Raw genomic sequence first — 19919 nt, forward strand, 5'->3', positions numbered from 1 at the left:
TCTCTTAAGACCTTCAACTGATTGGATGAGGCCCACGTACATTGTGGTAGGTAATCTGCTTTACTCAAAGTCTACTGATTTAAATGTCCACTCATATAAAAAAAAAATCTTCACAGTGACATTTAGACTGAGATTTGACCAAATATCTGAGTATCATGGCCTAGCTAAGTTGACACATAAAATTAACCATTAGACAGCCTAACTTCTGAACCCATGCTTTAACCACTCTGGGGAAACAGCATGTGAAAAGCACAGAAGTAAGAAAAGAGCATGGCTGGTTCAGTGAACTCAAAATATTTCTGGAAGACTAGATTGAAGAATGCATGTGGGAAGCGTTAGAAGTTGAGGTGAATGTCAACTAGATCGTGAGTCTCAGGTCAAGCTTAGGGGTTTGAATTTCATTTCAAAGAGTACATTTTAGAAAGAACACTGGCAAAGTATGAAGAATGGCTTGGAAGGTAGTGATGCTGGAGACAGGTTGAGTGAGTGGTGAGGGTCTGAAAAGGAACAGCATATTGGCAGGAGGCGCCACACTAGATGGATACAGTCTGGTGTGGGGCTTGCTAGCTCATTGGGTTAAAAAGGAAGTCAGCCCTTTGTTTTAGTTGAAGGCTCTTGAGAGGGGCCGTTTATCATGTTTGGAGCTGGTTGGGGGTTTGGAGGAGATGGATGGGGTTTAGAATGAATGCTATGGGACTGACAATTGAAAATGGGCCTGGAGAGGGAAAATGTTGAGTCATCAGTATAATATCACTGATTCGCAACCAGGGATAATTTTGGCCCCCAGGGAACATTTGGCAATACCTGGAGAGAATTTTGGTTATCACAACTGGAGAGTATGTCTATATGTATGTGTGTGTGTGTGCACATGCATGCTACTGGCATCTAGTGGGTAGAGGCCAGGGACAGCCCCCCATGACGAAGAATTATCTGGCCTAAAGTGTCAATAGTGCTAAGGTTGAGCAACCCTAAAGTATATGCAGAAGTGTGTGTGTTCTTCCTGGGTGTGGGGGGACGAGATCTCAACAGAAGATGTCAGATGATTTTATGTACTGTAAATATATCCACCCACTTATATTAAGTGCATAAAGACGTATGTAGACAACTTGTGAGAGCTTACCTATTTCTACTTATCTTATAACCACATAGACCTCAAAAGCAACCTAGAAGATGGAAATATATTCTTGTAATGCTAATTATCTTTGTTGGATTTATTAGTGCTTCCTTTTCCTAATATTAAAGAAGTGAATGTGGTTGAGAGACAAAACAACCAGATATAAGGAAGAGATATTTCTACACGTCAAACTTGGATTCTAGATTTTTAGTTCTGGGAGGAATCCCAGCCTCTTCATTTTGTAAATAAGGATGCTAAGACCTAGAGAGGGAAACCAGCTTGTTCACTGATCACTTAGTCATTGGCAGTTTATACCAGTACTCAAATTTCAGACCCCTGACGTTTTTTTAAACTCGTTATTTGTATAATGTTTTATTTTTGCAAAGCATGTTTTCAACATACAGTTCTTTTTATTTCTATCTAGTTCAGGGAACTAGGTGGTAGTATTATCCCAATTTTAAAGAAGATAAAATGAAAGTTTAACGACAGTAAGGAGCCCAGCGTCACAGGAATGTTAAGTGATGGAGACAGAAAGTAGGGTGCTTATTGAATCCAAAGCCCTTACTCCATGAGCATCTTATAGAGAAGACACACATATAAGAATACTAGGGAATAGGAAAATAAGAAAAAGGCAGTCTAATATAATGAGGATGAAATAAACGTTCGCCAAGTGGGAGAACTAAGTAACACGAGTCCTGCTTGGAAACTGCTGAGATTGGAAATCAGGAAAGCTTAGATAATGGTTGGATTACCAAATATCATAATATTTATATTTCTTCTACTTTTCTCTTCCCTATCCTTCAAAACCATTCATTTTGCTACCCCATTATGCTAATGTATTTTTTAAAAAAACTTTCCAGTTTGTTTCTAATTTTCTGTCTTCAGTAACTGAAGAATCCTAAAGCCATTGAGATTTCAGTTGTCATTCTGTTCATGCATTATTTGTTTAGACTTTGACCTCATCCAACATTTTCTTAACTTGCAGGATTTCCATTGCATTTATTATCTGCATCACATACCAAAGTGGGTTTCTTGTTAGCAGACATCACTACAATAGACATATGCTTTTGGAATAGGAGCTTGAAATTTTTTTTTAACTGTGGAAAGTTGGTGTTTTCTCTCTCTTATTTAGTATTAATAAGCACTGTTTTAGTCCGTAATAGCACCTAGAAACATCTTATAACCTTTGAGTGCATTGCAAGACACCAGTATTCTGTTCTAAAAAAAGTGAAGAGCCCAGCTTTATCCTGGCCTTGTTGGAAGAACTTGTAAATACACACCTCAGTAGCAGTTGCTCTTAGGTCGCTGCTGCTGCTAACCCTGGTGTAACAAACGTTCTCTTTCTGCTTAGTAAACTGCATCGTAGGTGTATTCCTGAACAAATAATTTTCTTTAGGAAACAGTTTTTTGAAATACACTTTATATTTCCTTCTTAGTCCCCACTGCCCCTCACCAGCCTTTGGAGTCTCCAATTGGGGTTAAAACACCTTTTCGTATTATTTTAATTATTGCTCTCCCCACCCCCACCCCCACCCCTTTCCTGTTTCCCCCTCCTCTTTTCCCCCAACGGCACTGTTCTGCAAAGCCTGCAATGATTGATATGATGGCAGTGCTGTCATTCTTTTTAACCGAAAAAAAAGTCATTTTTGTTCTAGTTATTTTAATAGAGTCCCATTAAAGATGTATTGCTGACTGAAATATCGGCATGAAGGGCTCTCACTGAGCTGAGCCCAGGAATTAAGAAGTCAGGAAATCGGCTGCTGCATTGCAAGAGAGCCTTGTGTGACACCGAATCTCCTGATTGGGGAGATCATTACTGCTATTATGACTCGACTTGCGTAGGAATTTTAAATTCCATCTGAATGTCAGTAATAACCCTCTTAGCAAATTATCCTGAATAAAATCACGAAGGCATTTTATATAATAGGTGTTGAATTACTGGATAGATTTGCTAATTAAATACTCTTTGTTCTGCTGCAGTTGACATTACAGGGTAAGATCTTGAACAATTATTCTCAACAGCTGTACTTTGTTAAGGGAAAAATTAACCACAAAGTTTATTTTTTTACACTTGAAGTTGGCAGATTTTTGAAATGTGCTTGAAAAAATTCCATCATCCAATTGGTAATGAGTAGATAAATATGCAGGTGTTGCTGTGAAATCAGATAACTGCAGACTGCCTTATTAATGAATTTAGCAAGCCTTTATAGCCCTGTTTTCTAGCTGTTGGCACTTATAAAGTGATTTTCTGTTAGAATGGGTAGCTTTAATATCAGGGTTGTCACTTTGAAGTGAACTTATGAACGGTCATCTTGTAATCACTGTACCTTGTATCCTGTAGACCTTTCTGGATACCTGTGGCTTTTTTAAAAAGTGCATTTCCTTAATGGGGAAAATATCTGTAATGTATAAGTTTTTCGTTGTTGGCTTCCAGAACATTCATGTGGTGTGGGCTTTTTAACAAAGCAGTGAGACATAATGAAAAGAAAATGAAACATAAGGTCCAGCTTCTAGATCAAGCTCTTGACTAGCTTTATTACTTTGGGCAAAATTGCAGAGCCTAGTTTTCCTCATCTGTAAAATGGAGTATATAATACTGCCTACTCTTGAGGATTATTTATTCAACGTTCTACAAATATTCATTAATAGCTACAGTGTACCAGGCCCTCTGCTAGATATTAAGAATTTGGTAGCCCACAGAGTATCTAACAGCTGTGCCTTCCCCAGTGAGCAGTTTGAATCGAGAGCAGCTTTGGGGTGATCCTGCTCATTAGCGCTTGGGTACACATTAGTCTGGATTGGGCACTGTGGTACCCATCATCTAGAACTACTTAGTGAAGAAGGATGAGAGGTCAGGGTCAGCCTGCTTGTGAGTTGTCTCATAGAATGGGGTAAAGAGTTGATGAGCTGTGGTGAGGACCTTAAACCTGAGACAGAACATTTTCATCAGCTGCTGTTGAGGTCCACTGGAAAGATGGTGATTAAAACTATCCTCAGAAATTGGTACAACTTCTGTGGAGAGCTATTTGGCTATATTTATCAAAAATTTAAAAACATATGACCTTTGACCCAGTAAGTCCTCTTGTAGGAGTTTCTTATTACTGGTAGATTAGCCAATTACGTGCGTATAAGAATTATTTGTTGAAGTGCGGTTATAAAGGTAAAGATTAGAAACAACCTACATGTTCATTAATAGAGCACTAGTTAAATAAATCATGATCGATTCACACAGTGGAACATTATGTAGTCATTAAAAAAATAAGATCGCCATTTATGTGTGGATATGGAATCTCTAAGATAAAGTATTAGGTGAAAAAAGTAGTTACAGTATAGTCTTTACGGTTTGCTTAGTTTTCTCCCATTTTTGTGCAAAACAGCCACCAAGAGGTTTCTGCCACCAAAGAGAAAATCGTTTTGGTAGCAGCCCTCAGATTGTGTATGGACATGGTCGTGAGGTGGTGGCAGCACAGAGCGGGCTGAGTGGTAGGTCTGGAAGGTGAACGTTGCCAGGTCACATTGGAGGTGCAGTCTGGGATGACGTAGTAGGTTTGGTTCACAGTGTGAAAGAAGAGTAGAAGGAAGCGGTTGCTGCATGTGTGGAGTCGCAGTGAAAGGCTGACAGATTGCTCCTGAGGTATTTTACTTAGCAGGTAATGCTTACCTTGCGGAGTTGGGCGTTGTGGTGAGGAAAGCTAAGCCTAGCAGCGTGGAAGGGACAGAGGATGAAGAGAAGTTGTGATAAGTAGTTCTGTCCTCACTGTGATTAACTTGACTTGGGTTGATCTTATTATTGCCCCTTTCCCAAAGGAATTGTCAGATATTTTCCCACAATGTATCTCCCTGTAATTTAGACATTAAAATATGAAGATGAAGTGGAGGAGAGTGAATGTTTTTTATGAGTTAACTGAATTTTAGAGTCTAGTAGAAAAGTAATTGGGATTCCTATGAGACCTGTCAGTCAACTATCCAACAGTTTTTTGAGTGCCTTTTACATATGAAGCCTGGAGTTAGGCACCGGCATGTGCTCTGACCGCCTGAAGCTTGTGGTGTAGTTGAGGAGGGGACAAACTGTCAACTAAAAGCTGTTTTCAGAATGGGATTACCATGATTATCTTAGTCCTGTGGTCCTTAACCCTGACTGCAATGTAAGTCATCTTGAGAGCTGTTTAAAAAAATTGCTGGGGCCAGGTATTGGTATTTTGTAAAAGATCACCAGGTGATTCCACTGTATAGCCACTATTAAAACTGCTGGTTAGCCTAAGTAGTATTCACCACTACCCACTACCTCCAGGGCAGGGCAAGGTCTTCCTTCCCCCAAGAACATAGGACAATGAATGCCTGAACAATACTGAGAGACAGTATTAAAGGGGAGGGGGCAATGGAAATGGAAAGTAAAGGGTATATGTAAAAGGTACTGTAAGGTATCTATACCATGGGGCCGTGCAGTATAAAGGACAAGAAAGACAAATGAGACCATGAGGTTTGAGCTTAGTTGACAAAGGACGACTGTTGCAAGTAGGAAAAAGAAATATAAATGAAGTAAATCTTTTGTCTGGCCCATTGGAAAAGTAACTTCTGGTTTAGATTGATGCTTTGAAAGATGGGTGCTGGTAGAGAGGCAGTAGCATGGAGCGACTAAGGCCCCATGCTCTGGAGTACCTGGTTCATATCTTTGCTCTGTCCCATACTGGGACAAATGAATGACTTTCTTTTTGTTTTTTTTTGCATTTAACAAATAGGGGTATTAATAGTGGCTATCTCCTGGGGATCTTGGAGAATGAAATGAGAAAATGGGCGAGATGCTCATTGCACAGTATCTGGCCCATATGTTTTACACACACACATACATATACACATTATGTTTTATTACTATTTTGTTTTTTTGCTTTTTCTCCCCAAATCCCCCCAGAACATAGTTGTATATTTTAGTTGTGGGTCCTTCTAGTTGTGGCATGTGGGACACCACCTCAGCATGTCCTGATGAGCAGCGCCATGTCCGCGCCCAGGATCCAAACTGGTGAAACCCTAGGCTGCCGAAGCAGAGCTCACAAACCCAACCGGTTGGCCACGGGGCCGGCCCCTCGTTACTACTTTTTAAGAGGCCTTCATTTGTTAAACATTTGTTACTTCTGATCTGGTCCAAGATAACAGCTTTTTATCTATATCTCCATTATAACCTATATGTCTCTAGTCTTATAGCCATATAGGCCTGGGGACAGACCTATCTCCAGATATTACCTATGTATATGTTTGTCTTCATTCACTGAATGTTTGTTGGGCCCCACCGTTGTACTGGGCACTGCGCTAGCTCTAGGGAGTATAGTGAAGATTGATCTACTCTCTGTCTTCAAGAAATTTAGCCTAGAGAAGAAATTTAAATCCAGTGCATGTATATATATTTTCCTGCTTTTTAAGATCCTGAATACCATGAGTAAGAATTGCCAGATTTGAAATGCTCTGTCAAGCTTTTCTTTAGTCATGCAGTTATCTTTAAATATTAGTAATGAGAATAGTTACCTTTTTGCCATGTTATAAAGGGATATTTTTATTATGCATGTTTATTGAAGATAGATCTTACATAGATCTGCTTAGTTAGATCTTATATAGATCTTTATGGTAAATCTGCTTACATGTCTCTGGCTAAGAATCAGCACAGAGGCAAACTTATTTTTAGATTATGTTGATGTTATTTTGAGAATTGTATTTAGAAAGCCATCAAGAGCTTTAAAAATATATGGAAATGACAGATCTTTGGGTTACCTATCTCTGTGCTTATATTTATGTTTTTGTAATTATGTAATGCATTAATCTGGACTTTTTTGTTTCATTTAGATTTTGATGCATACAAAAGAGATGGTACAGAAGGTAATGCTGAGCATTTTCATCATATAATGACTCTTAGATATCATACCTGGTGATGTTTTTGTATTCAAGGAAAATTGTAACCCAAACAGACTGGAAATGGCTTCTTAGGATGCCTAGTTTACGTTTATAATCCCTCCTAATGGATTATAGCTTTTTTATTTTAGTAACACTGATATGATCTAGCCACTGCTTGAAGCCTATATGTGAGTGTTTCAAGCAAATTAGTAACAGTGCTAATTAGCGTTTACTTCCAGGCCTTTATACTGTATGTGCTCTAGTGTTGTTTGTTATGATTGATTTTTTTGGCACTCTTCATATTCTACTAAATACTGTTTGAAACTGTTAAGAATTTAATATGGATTTGTGCCCCTGAATTTTCAAAACCCATTATGTTTCTGCTTCATAAATTGCCATGACCGCTAAGCTTGTGGTACACTGGGTAAATATGACCGCCGTCTCCTCCTTTATATTATTCAGTTCCACATTTTGTTTCAGTTGAAACCAGACACTTCCCCTGCCACTCCACTCTCTGTTTTAAGAAAATTAGGGAGATTTTCTTAATGTGGCAGTGCTTGCCTTTCTGGTTAATTGGGGCTTAATCTTTGTACATTCCTGACAATATGGATAAGAACAAACATAAGCTTTTGAGAAATCAGTGGAACCTATAATTTCTGAGGTATGGAAAATCTTGAGTTTCATTGTGTATAGTGGTCACTGTCTTTTTGTTTTTAATTTTTTATAATTTTTGCTTTTCATTAGATGAATCTTGAAGTAATTTATGGAGATACAGATTCAATTATGATAAACACCAATAGCACCAATCTGGAAGAAGTATTTAAATTGGGAAACAAGGTGAGATAATTTGATGAAATTATCTGTTTTCTGTACTTTTGTGAATTTTGTTTTCAACCTGAAACTTCATAAATTCATGTATATGTACATGTGTGTGCTTCTGAAAATAATGAACTTAGTACCTTCAATTCTTCATCCTCTTGTATATTTTTCAACCTCTACTCCAGTTGTTTGTTTTTAGGGCAAAATTTCAAAGGAAATGTTTTTTTCTTACATGATATATGTGTTTTACCTTTGAAAACAGTCTTAAGTGTGGTAAGTTTAAGATGTGATCACATTAATACTTATCACATTGTCATTCGTAAGGAGAAATGTGTCTCTAGTAGTATTCAGCTGCATTTATACACTGATAGATATGGATAAATACATATATACTAATATATACATACATCTATAATTGTCACGGGAGTACTTAAAATCTATTTGGAAAGTCAAGAGGACGTTTAAAAATAATCATTTGTAGCCTCCTAATTGCAGTTCATAATTAGCAAGAGTTTCTTGAGCACTTGCTATGTTAAGATATTGTCCCAGTATACGAAAACTAAGATGTCATCTTACAAGCTAACAACTTCCTGCCTTTCCCCCATGAAATGTGTGAAATTTGAACTATAGTCTTCACTTGAGAGCAAGTCTGGCATATTGTACTCATATTGGAGCTTGCCAAGCCGTGTATTTTCCCTAGAGGCAATGGTCTGTGCCTTGACTCTATCAATAAGGAGCAGGTAATTCTTCATTTATTTGTTCAGCATATAGGTATTTGCTTATATTCAAGGTGGTATGGGAGGTACAGGGAGATCTTAGACATTATTTCAATAGTCAAAGTTTTACTTATTTCTGGCCATATATCTACTTGTTCGACTATCTGATCTCTAATTCAGTAGTTTGAAAGTAAGTATATATGCATTTAGTTTTAGATTCAAAAAAGACTATTTCATAATTTTCATAAATTTCCTGGGGCTGACCCTGCCAATTCTGTTCTTTGGTTGAGTGGGATGATATGTTTGTATTATTGTCTCTTTGTTTATTTTTTTTGTCCCTGTACTTTTTCAATGTTTTTGCATCGTACTCAACATGATATTGTGTTCCGTTTAACCTGAGTAAATGCATTCTAATCTTGTGTGACTTCAAGTGCTGTTTAGATTAACTCTTGGGAATTTGTAGCACATTCATCTTCTCCCTGTTAGATGTTTGAGAAGCTAATATTAATGGTTGAAATTTTCACAGGTAAAAAGTGAAGTGAATAGGTTGTACAAACTGTTGGAAATAGACATCGATGGTGTTTTCAAGTCTTTGTTACTGCTGAAGAAAAAGAAATATGCTGCTCTGGTTGTTGAGCCAACGTCGGATGGGAATTACTTCACCAAACAGGAACTGAAAGGGTTAGATATAGTTAGAAGAGATTGGTGTGATCTTGCTAAAGACACTGGAAAGTAAGTTCAGCTTTCATTTTTGCTTTTGTTGTTTTTCTTTAAAAAATTCAAGCATTAATGATGTGGAGAACACCTGTGATTCTGCCAAGCACAAGGACACTGCTTTTTTGTTTTGTATTATTGCATATTAACAATTTTTACTCATTTGGAGTGGAATTTTACAGATAGATTAAAACGTTGAAAAAGCCAAACTTTCTCAGTAAGAGATGCTTGCTGTAAGGTACATCCTATGAGTTTTAACTCATGGTGAGGGTAAACCTTCATATTTTAGATCCTTACAGAGGTGGTTTCATTGATGCTGGCTAATTTTTCTTTTATTTTGTTTTAATGTTCTTATTAGAAAGTGTCTTGTGTTATGCTTCTGAATCTTCCTAGATCCTCTTTAGGAACATAATTGTTAAGGTGTCCCCGTGTTGTGGCTTAAAATGTTCTGGGATTCAAAGTGGACTGTGGAGTTAGACTTTGTTTCCCCCCATATCATTTGTGTGTAAAGATTCTTACTAATGTCAAGTTGGTTTAAGAGCTAGTTCTCAAATACCATAGGTACCTCAGAAATAACAAATGTCATGACTGACCCCCCCCCCAGCTTTCCATCCAAGACTGAAGATTGTGATAATAAGAACTGGGGTTTTTTTAAGGTCACATTAATTTATAAAGCATTCATTTAAAAAAAAATAAATCGTTAGGTATTTTATGTACCATCTTTCCAGATAGTCCTCCTTTGTAAACCTGACCAATTCTGAAAATAGAGTTTTTTCCTTAAAGCAAAATTTTAAATTAATTTTAAAATTACCAAATATCAGCATTTTTTACTTGTTTTCCAGTCCTCCTCTTGCTTTCAAGTTGGGAGATTGAGCAATTGTTGCTTCTGCAAGACTGCTCTTGATTAGGCAAAGTTGATCATCTGAGTATAGGTCACTGTTAGCCTTTTATGAAATGTAGTTTGAAATGCTTCATTGCCCCCAAACGTACCCGAAGATGAAACTACTTTGTATAGACTGTCGATTAGAGTGTTCTCTTCAGCTTTGTGTTTTCTAAGAAAAGATGCATCATAATAGAAGTAAATTTCTCTGAGTTAGAAATGTATTAGTAATTAAAGCTATACAAATGTTTTTGTCAGGGTTCTTTTTCTGACAAATTATAATGCAGCTGTCAAACCCTCGCTCTGCATTTTCTCAGAAATGGATAAAGTATTGGCTTCCTTATTCCTTTTCTTTTTCTTTTTTTCCTTTTTTTTGGGTCTGGTAGAATAACATGAATTTTTTGAGGGATAGCATAAGGTTGGAGAATGCAGAGCAATATAATGAAGCTGAAGAAAGAAAAGTTTGAAATCTTCAGTTTCTAAGAAATTTGCATAAAGAACTTTATATTTCTGCTTACCTAGCTAGTGATCATCTCAGGCGGAGATGATATCTTGATGATATCAGAGACAATATCTTGGTGCTTTATGAGGAAAATGAAATATTTGTCTTCTAATATTTTGAATTTATAGGTAGAATATAAGAACTTGTGAATTTTATAATTGCATAAACGTATATAGAACCCGTACCTTTCCCTGTCTGCATTTTGTATGAAGCATTAGTTGCCGCATTAAAAAAATGGTCTGTATGTTTAAAGGCAAACCGTTGGTAAACCTTTGGTAGAGTTAATGTTGAAAAACAAATAGTAATGGCATTTTGGACATTAACCCTCATGTTAGCTTTTAGTACAGCTCTTGTCCACATGTTAATCTAATGGCATTTATCTTCCTTTTTTCTCCTTTATTAATAAAGTATGATATTTAAAAAATCAATCCCTCTCTCTTTTTGCAGCTTTGTCATTGGCCAGATTCTTTCTGATCAAAGCCGGGACACTATAGTGGAAAACATTCAGAAGAGGTTAATAGAAATTGGAGAAAATGTGCTAAATGGCAGTGTCCCAGTGAGCCAGTTTGAAATTAACAAGGTAAATGTACCATTTATTGCTGAGCCCAGCTGCTGCCATGTGTTTTTCTCCTCCTTCAGATAGTTGAAGAACCACCTTATCCTTGCAATTGAAATAAATTCTAGCTGGTGATGAAAGCTGTTTAACAACTATCTCACAGACTGAACATTAGCATACCACTCCTCTTCCAGCCACTGGTACTGCCATGTCTGCCTCAGGGGCCTTCTCTCTCCATTCCTTACTTTAATTCCTGGAAGCCTTGCCAGAGCTTCTATGGAGTGATGTAGTTGATGTTTCAGGGACTAGAGAGTATTACCTTCTTCACAGTCTTCCTAAGTTATAGTTGTTTGAGGGGCAGGCCTGTAAGCTTTGGGGGGGGTGGGGGGGCGGTGAGTGAGTGAGTGTGTGTGTGTTTGTGTAACTTCGCAGAAGGTGATCCGTAGAGATACTGTAAAAGGCTTTTCTGGATGTAGTTATTTGGAATTAAGATGATGATAGCACTTTCTGTATATTCAAAGCACTTGTGCTCTTTAAAAAGAAACTATATGTTACACTTTATGGATAGTCTTAGGTGTTAAAGTAGGGAATATTTTTTCTTACCTAATTTGAAAAATAAAATCTTGGTTTCCAAAGTGCTGTGTAATACAACATGTAAGTTTACAGGGTTTTTTTCCCATTTCAAAAGAGTACCCTTACATATTCAGAAGCTCATTTCTCAAATACCATTTTACCCTTTTTGTGATAAATAGATTTCGTTGTCAAACCTCATATGAAAAAGAATTTTAATGAAAAAGAATTTAATGATGACATTAAATGGAAGTTTTAGAATTAAAATTCATTCATAATACCCCATGCTAGTGTAATGCTTGTCACTTTTGTACATTTCCTTACTCTTGAAAACATTTTTACATTGAAGCAATTACAATATATATCATTTTGAAATCTATTTTTAATTAACATAAACAGATTTTTCCACATTTTATATTACTTTAAAAATCGTGTTAATCTTATGTTTTGCTGATACATCTTTATTTAAAATTTTTGGTTATTTAAATTATTTTTGCTGTCGTAAATAACTGTATTGAATATGTTAGTTCATTTATCTTTTTGCTTTTGGATGAATTACTTTCTTAGTTTGGGTTCCTTGAAGTGAAATGTTTGAGTCAAAAGATATCTGTATGGTTCTTGCCAAATTGCTTTGCTAAAGGATGATACCAGTTGAAAATAACAGAATGTGTGTGCCAATTTCACCACAGATTTGCTTGTATTGGTGATATTTAAATAAAATATTGCTACCATAATGGATATGAAATGATACTTTGCTGGTAGATTTAATTTGCATTTCTTGGATTCCTAGAGAGAATGAATATTTTCTATGCATATCCTTACAATTTGTATTTATTCTTTGTTTCCGACACCTTGACAATGATGTCTTTAATGTCACAAAAGAAGACATTCATTTATAGATGAAAAGTACAAAAAAATTAGAAACAAATAGTATAAGAGGACATGCATCTTGGCACTAACTCTTCACTTTAAGTGATGCAGTGTATACTTATTGGCGTGGAGTCATTTGTGACATTTAGAAAGTGGTTTCCAGGGCCACCCTGGTGGCGTAGTGGTTAAGTTTGGGTGCTTTGCTTTGGTAGCCCGGGGTTCGCAGGTTTGGATCCTGGGCGCAGACCTAGCACCCTTGTCAAGCCATGCTGTGGCAGCATCCCACATAAAATGGAGGAAGATTGGCACGGATGTTAGCCCAGTGACAATCTTCCTCAAGCAAAAAGAGGAAGATTGGGAACAGATGTTACCTCAGGGCAGTCTTCCTCACAAAGAAAAAAGAAAGTGGTTTCCTTTCAGATTTTGTTTTCTCTCTTTCTCAAAAATTTGCATGACTTCAGTCTTCCTGTGATCAATTTTTGCATGATCCTGCAGATTGTATCCCTGACACTGTCTACCTTCTTAGAAATCTGGGCCCTCTATTGCAAGGGATTCCGTCTGGAAGGCTAAGCCCCAATATGACTGCATTATTGGCAAAATAACACTGAGCACATGTCCTGTAGGATAGTGGGCCCAACCGTCATCTTCTCCTATGAATGACGACACAATATTACTAGTGTGCAAAGAAACCTAGAGTCATAGAAATACTGGCAATCTGTGATTTCTGGTGAACAGACTACAGTCTTGTTATTTTTAAGGTTTTTTATTGAAATTTTTAAACTTATACAGAAGTGGAGAGAATACTATCGTGAATCCCTATGCATCCATCACTCAGCTTCAATCATTATCAACTTATAGTGACATATTAGTATTATTAATAACAATAATAGTTAATACTTAGTGTGATGGGGCTGTGCATATATTTTTCTGTAGCAGAACTGACACTGTGATTTACTGTCTTTATATTCTCCATTTCACTTGGCATAGTAGCTGGCAAATAATAGTTGTTCAATGAGCATTAAAATAATTCGTTTGCATGTTTAATCATCCGTTCATCAAACATGGAGTACCTCTTATGTGTATACTCTGGGATGTAAAGTTTAATAAGCAAAGCATGGTTCATATTTGCAAGATACTAATAGTCTATCAAAGATATTTACTATCTCATATTCTTATACTTTCTTTATAAAGAAGAATTTCTGCAGTGTTGATGTAAGTACAGTAAATTTTGATGAAAGGACTATCTATATCATAGTTGTTCCTATGTCTGTTTACAGTAAGCTGTTTATATGTCATAGGTGATATATCCAGATTAACATTTGTCTGTATACTTATACTTTTTAAAACTTGTGGGCAATTCAGTTTTTACATTTTATTGCTTTCAAAAGAGAGTGGAATGGAAGAGTCTGTGTATGTGACTGGTTGTGGATGGTCTTACAACAAGGGGTGTGTGTGTGTGTATGTGTGTGTGAGTGTGAGATGCTGGTAGGGCTTGAAAATAGGAGGTTAGCCTAGGGTGGAGGTGTGAAGTGGTGAGATTTACCTTTCTGGAGATTTTAGCCCTTGTTGCCAAAAGCAACTGAAAAACACCATGTGTGATTTTCTGAACTGCTGCAATCTTGGCTTAAATATATTTCATAAAGTAGCACAAAATACTTCAAAGCTGATTTTTATAGCCCTGGCTAACTTGAGCCTAAACCACCAGGAAGCATTTTTTTTTTAAATCAAGCTTTCTCAAACTAGCTTATAAAATCCCCAAATAGCCCCAATCTAATAATTGGAAAGTATGTCAGATGAAATTCAGAATTTCTTAACATTGCACCAAAGAATAGTCAATTGAAGAAGATAACGATTTTCTTAAGTAGAGTTATATTGATTAAGATTTCTATACGGCATTACCCATCCAAGTCAATCAAGACTTTGAATAATGCAGCTTTGAGGAGATTCACTACTTGGAGCGTTTCCTAGGTGCTCTCGTACGCTGAGTGTATGATCTGGAAAGTGTACATGGCATGGGCATGTGCAGCCGTGTTTGAGTACCTGCTTTAGTCTATTACAGCAGTTCTCACATTTCCTAGTCTCGGGCCACCTTCACACTCTTAAAATAATTGAGGGTTCCAAGAGCTTTCGTTTATGCAGTTTATGTTGATATTCACTGTGTTAGAAATTAAAACTGAAAATTTTTTTTTCCGAGGAAGATTAGCCATGAGCTAACATCTGTCAATCCTCCTCTTTTTTTCTGAGGAAGACTGGCCCTGGGATAACATCCATGCCCATCTTCCTCTACTTTATATGTGGGACGCCTACCACAGCATGGCTTGCCATGTGGTGCCATGTCCGCACCCGGGCTCTGAACCAGCAAACCCTGGGCCGCTGAAGTGGAACGTGTGCACATAATTGCTGTGCCACTGGGCCGTCTCCTGAAAAATTTTAAAAAGCATTTATTAGTTTATTTAAAATAGCAATAAGCCCATCATGTGATTCCAAAAATAACATTTTTCCGTGAAAAATAACTGTATTTCAAAACGAATTATCAGAGGAGTGGCATCAGTTTACAATTTTGCAAATCTCTTTAATGTCTAGTTTACTAGAAGACATCTGGATTCTCATATCTGCTTGTGTGTCCAGTCTATTGTGATGTGTGGTTTTGTTTGAAGTATGGGAATAAAATCCAGTTTCACACCAATATGTAGTTGGAAAAAGAAGTATTTTAGTAATGCTTTTAGATAATTGTGCCTATTCTCCTTTGGTTATACACCAAAACTCTTTAAGTGGTATTTTTTGAAAGGTTATTTGTAATGTGGAATCTGAAACCATGCCAATGACCTTGTCGTGCTCTTTTACATTAACTTCTATTGGTCTGTGTTGTACTTTGAATGGATATTTTATGCATGCATAATATTATGCATTGATTGTTGATTAAATGTTGGCTCCCCGAGTTGTGCAGATCTGCCAAATATTGATGTAGTTATTATACAGTATCAAAAACCACATTTTAAAATATTCCTACTTATATCATCAGAAAAGTCTTTAAGTATTGGGAAGCTGTCAAGCTCACAGAGGTGGAAACAAGTTTTCCAAAATTCTAATTTGCACTTGAAAGCTTGAATTTTATCATAGAAAATAGATACTGTCAGTTGTTTTCCTTGAAGTGTCAGCCTCATTTGGTTCTTTTTAAAGAAATTGTCTGCCAGATACCCAAGTTAGAATAACTTGGTACCCAAGTTAGAATAACTGTAGTTGGCTGTCATTCTTTCAAGTAAAAATTGTGTTCTATGGAAAAGGCAGCTAGTTTAGCTTGCAACTCAAACAGTTGCACAAGTGCTTTTCCTCAAGCAACCTTTGTTCTTCAGTGTGCAGTAGAAGTGCCCTGTGCATACTTCTTCTTTTGTCGCACAAAATAGTAGCCTTATACTCAAGGGTCAAGAGCTTAAAAAAATTAATTTTTACTGCTTCATTGAGGACATTCTTAAGTGAAACTGGCTTTTTTGTTTTCTAACTGTGAGTGTGTGGTGGTGAATAATACAATAACTCTTAGTACAGTTTGGTGCTGTGGCCCTGATTCTTGTTTATAAGGCATCAGCACCTTCACCGACCATTCTTCTGCCTCACCCGTGCAAATATAGTCATGCGTCACTTAACAACGGGGATACTTCTGAGAAATGCGTTGTTAGGTGATTCCGTCATTGTGCAAACATCATGGAATGTACTTACACAAACCTAGATGGCATAGCCTACTACACACCCCAGCTATATGCTACTAATTTTGTGTGCCCACCGTCATATATGTGGTCCATTGTTGACCGAAACGTCCTTATGTGGAGCAGGAGTACAGCATTGTTAGGAAAATAGTTTTAATCTCATGACCTCCTAAAAGGGTGTCAGGAACCCCCAGGGGCCTGGAGATCACACTTTGAGAGCAGGTGATCTAGTCACACAGCACCTTGTTCCCTGTTCTTCCTCTTGTCTTTTGAAATCCACCCCTTACAGAGCTGGATATCCCATTCCTTCCCTTTGTGCATATTGAGTTTCAGTCCAATAGACTGTATTTTTTTCTCACTTCTTGCTTTTAACTTCTGCTTTTTTCTCTTCCCGGAATGTTCTTGTCCCCTGTCACCTTTTCTTAAAATCTTGTTTTTTCTTCACGTGTCGGCTTAAGTTTTTTTCTTCCATGATTTATGCTCTGAGATGAAAGTGGTCTTTGCCTCTCTAAACTCTCTCCATAACACTGTTCACATCTCTCTTATGGCATATGTAGTTTATTTTAGAGATTTTTTTTTATGGAATGGGGAGTCATCTACTAATAGCAGATGACTTAGGACCCAGTGACTGTCTTACTCATCTTACAGTACTTTACAGTGCTTGAACTTAGTGAATTATTGCAGAGTGAGTGAAATACTTTATTCTGCAAGCATTTGGTTGCTCCTGTACACCAAGCATTCTGAGCTCAGCGAACACAGCTGTGAGCAAGGCTGATGTGTTCCTGCTCTTGTGGGGCTTACTTTCTGTTACAAACTCACTCATTCTGTCTTTGTAGAGCTTAAGTTGACAGTGTGAGTACATCCAGTGATTTCTGGTGCCTTTGGGATTTATTTAGGCTAGAGAAGCCTTTGAGAAACAGATCATTAAGTCAGAGTAGCCGTTATCCATCAGTCCTAACTAATCAGTTAATTCAGTGAGAGATTTGCAAACATTAGGAGAAACTCTAAGGCTGCCTAGAAGACTGAATTTATAGTTTAATTATTTTTTATTCCAAGTATCATGTGCCATGGCCTGTAAACTTGTATTTCTTTTTTGTCAGGGTTGGATCTGGTTATGTTAGTTACTAAATGAAGGAGAGAGGAGCCTTGAGGATGGAATGTCTAAAGATTCTGTGGCAGGGTTTTTTACCTATAGCTTCTGTCATTTCTATGTTTATGTGACTGGTATGATTCTAACAAATATGTATTTAGTGTATATCTGTGTGAGAAGGATTTTAAAGTTTGGGGCTTTTTGTTCCCTCTTTTTCTCTTTTAGGCATTGACAAAAGATCCCCAGGATTACCCTGATAAAAAAAGCCTACCTCATGTACATGTTGCCCTATGGATAAATTCTCAAGGAGGCAGAAAGGTGAAAGCTGGAGATACTGTGTCATATGTCATCTGTCAGGTAAAACTACCGTAATTAGTAAGACTCTCATACCACTAAGAACCCATAGTAAAATCCAGATCACCACAGTGTCTTATTTCGTAGTCCTCCAAGTATTTGATGCTGTAAAGAGATGATTTAGTCTGGTTGGTTTTACAGCATTTTAAAAACATTAGTCGGGGGGTGGTGGGCGGCCAGGTGGCGCAGCGGTTAAGTGCGCACGTTCCGCTTTGACGGCCCGGGGTTCGCTGGTTCGGATCCTGGGTGCAGACGTGGCACCACCTGGCATGCCATGCATCCCATATATAAAGTAGAGGAAGATGGGCATGGATGTTAGCCCAGGACATCTTCCTCAGCAAAAGGAGGAGGATTGGCAGCAGTTAGCTCAGGGTTAATCTTCCTTAAAAAAAAAAAAAAATCGGGTATGGCGTATTTTATTACAATTTTTGTAAAACATTTAAGACTAGTGTTTTGGTTCGCTGAAATTATTTTGGTGAGACAGGTGTATATAACAGTAGCTACTATTTCAACCCTAAATTAACATTGGTGAGAATGTATATGTTTGTTTATATGTCCAGCAGTAGTCCTTTATCATTCCTTTTGCAACAATTTCCATTATAAATACTGGCAGAATAAGAGAGTAAATGCATTTTTCCCTAGCTTATGTTCAAATAATTACTTGAAAAAGAATGAAATACATGATTATATGGAGAAAGGTAAGAGATCTTAAAAATGTACCTTATGAAGAAAACACAAATTGCCTAACCCATTTTTTTTTTTTTCAGTGGAGGGGGCCTAGAATCCAGCTTCTTGCTTTGTTCCTATTCCATGAGGCACCTCTAAGGAACCTCTAGGCCTTCTGGGACACAGTTTTAAACCACCAACCAGTTTCTTTTGAGAGTAGGGTACCTCTAATAGTTAGGGATGGGGAGAAAGGGTAGGACAGGAGAGCAGTTTTTTTCTTTGAAAGCAGTGAACTCCAATTGGAAAAAAAGGGCAGATTTCATCCCTTCTCCCTATAAAAAAAGAAAAAGCCAATCATGGCCTCTATCCAAATTCTTTAAAATTACTATGGTGTGGTCTGTTTACCAAAAGGCAGAATTCATCTGAATTAAGACTGTTTCTTTTTAATTAATTAATTATTGCATTGTGCTATTAGATAAAAAAAAAAAATTTACATAAGCCTTAAAACTTCATTGCCATATGATTGATCTTTGTCAAACTATAATCAATGTGTTTTTAAGTCATAGAGTCTTTTCAAAATTTAAAAGTCATCTGATCATATCTGCTCGGTACTGTAGATGATGTACATAACAAATGACTTAAGTACATGGACAGGAATCAGCACTTGACTCTGTCTCCCTCCTAGGGTTACCCTTGATTAAGAACTGTTACAGAAAGCCAATTCCTGCAGGAAAATATTTCCATAAATGTCTGACTCGCTCAAGCCCTTAATGTGCTTTGCATATTGCCTCTGACAAGTCTCATCTCAAAAAAACAATTTTCATATTATGCAAATAAAGATTTTGGTAAATAGGCTAGTTTTTTTTCTTGTACGTCTTTACATACGTGGAAAAGCTCTTAGATTGTTAATGACAGGAGCAGATGGCAGCATACAACTTTGAAAATCATATAGGCTCCATGAAATGGCATCGGATAATGGAATCCAGCCACAATTATGTTTTGGCCCAACCTAGAATGGAGATGTATGGTAGTACAGTCGATGTATTTAAAAGTCAAGCGTATTTTCCCTGATGTCTAAATATTAGGTCTTATGATTTCTTCTCAGGTCTTATTGATATAGAAAAGTTCAAAATGCTGATGCTAATGTCATACAATAAATTCAGTTTGGTATATTTTCTTCATTTTCCCCATCCACTGGTGCTGGGCCTTAACTTATTTGCTTATTAAAAGTACAGTTCTTGTTTTTTGTTTGTTTTCTTTTTTTGCTGAGGAAGATTCACCCTGAGCATCCATTGCCAGTCTCCCTCTATTTTTTAGTTTGTGGGCCGCCAGCACAGCATGAGTGCTAATAGAATGGTGTAGGTCCTCGCCTGGGAACTAAACCTGGGCCCTGAAGTGGAGCGCACTGAACCTAATCACTAGACCACCGGGCTGGCCCTTGTGTTTCTTTTTATTAATGTATTCTCACTGTATCCCAAGGAAAGCTG

General features: G+C 37.2%; 1 protein-coding gene across 18 annotated transcripts in view; it reads left to right on the plus strand.

Annotated features, from left to right (window-relative positions):
* The window catches only part of POLA1 (DNA polymerase alpha 1, catalytic subunit), a 286891-nt gene that overhangs the window by 104306 nt on the left and 162666 nt on the right, over nucleotides 1-19919 (plus strand). For all 18 annotated transcript variants that reach the window (XM_023633680.2, XM_070256826.1, XM_070256827.1 and 15 more), the window contains 5 exons: nucleotides 6947-6979; nucleotides 7739-7831; nucleotides 9056-9261; nucleotides 11073-11205; nucleotides 17638-17769. In XM_023633680.2, the coding sequence (XP_023489448.1) occupies nucleotides 6947-6979; nucleotides 7739-7831; nucleotides 9056-9261; nucleotides 11073-11205; nucleotides 17638-17769 (597 nt within the window). The remainder of the gene's footprint in view (nucleotides 1-6946; nucleotides 6980-7738; nucleotides 7832-9055; nucleotides 9262-11072; nucleotides 11206-17637; nucleotides 17770-19919) is intronic.

Source organism: Equus caballus, chromosome X (assembly GCF_041296265.1).
Source record: "Equus caballus isolate H_3958 breed thoroughbred chromosome X, TB-T2T, whole genome shotgun sequence".
Taxonomy (NCBI): domain Eukaryota; kingdom Metazoa; phylum Chordata; class Mammalia; order Perissodactyla; family Equidae; genus Equus; species Equus caballus.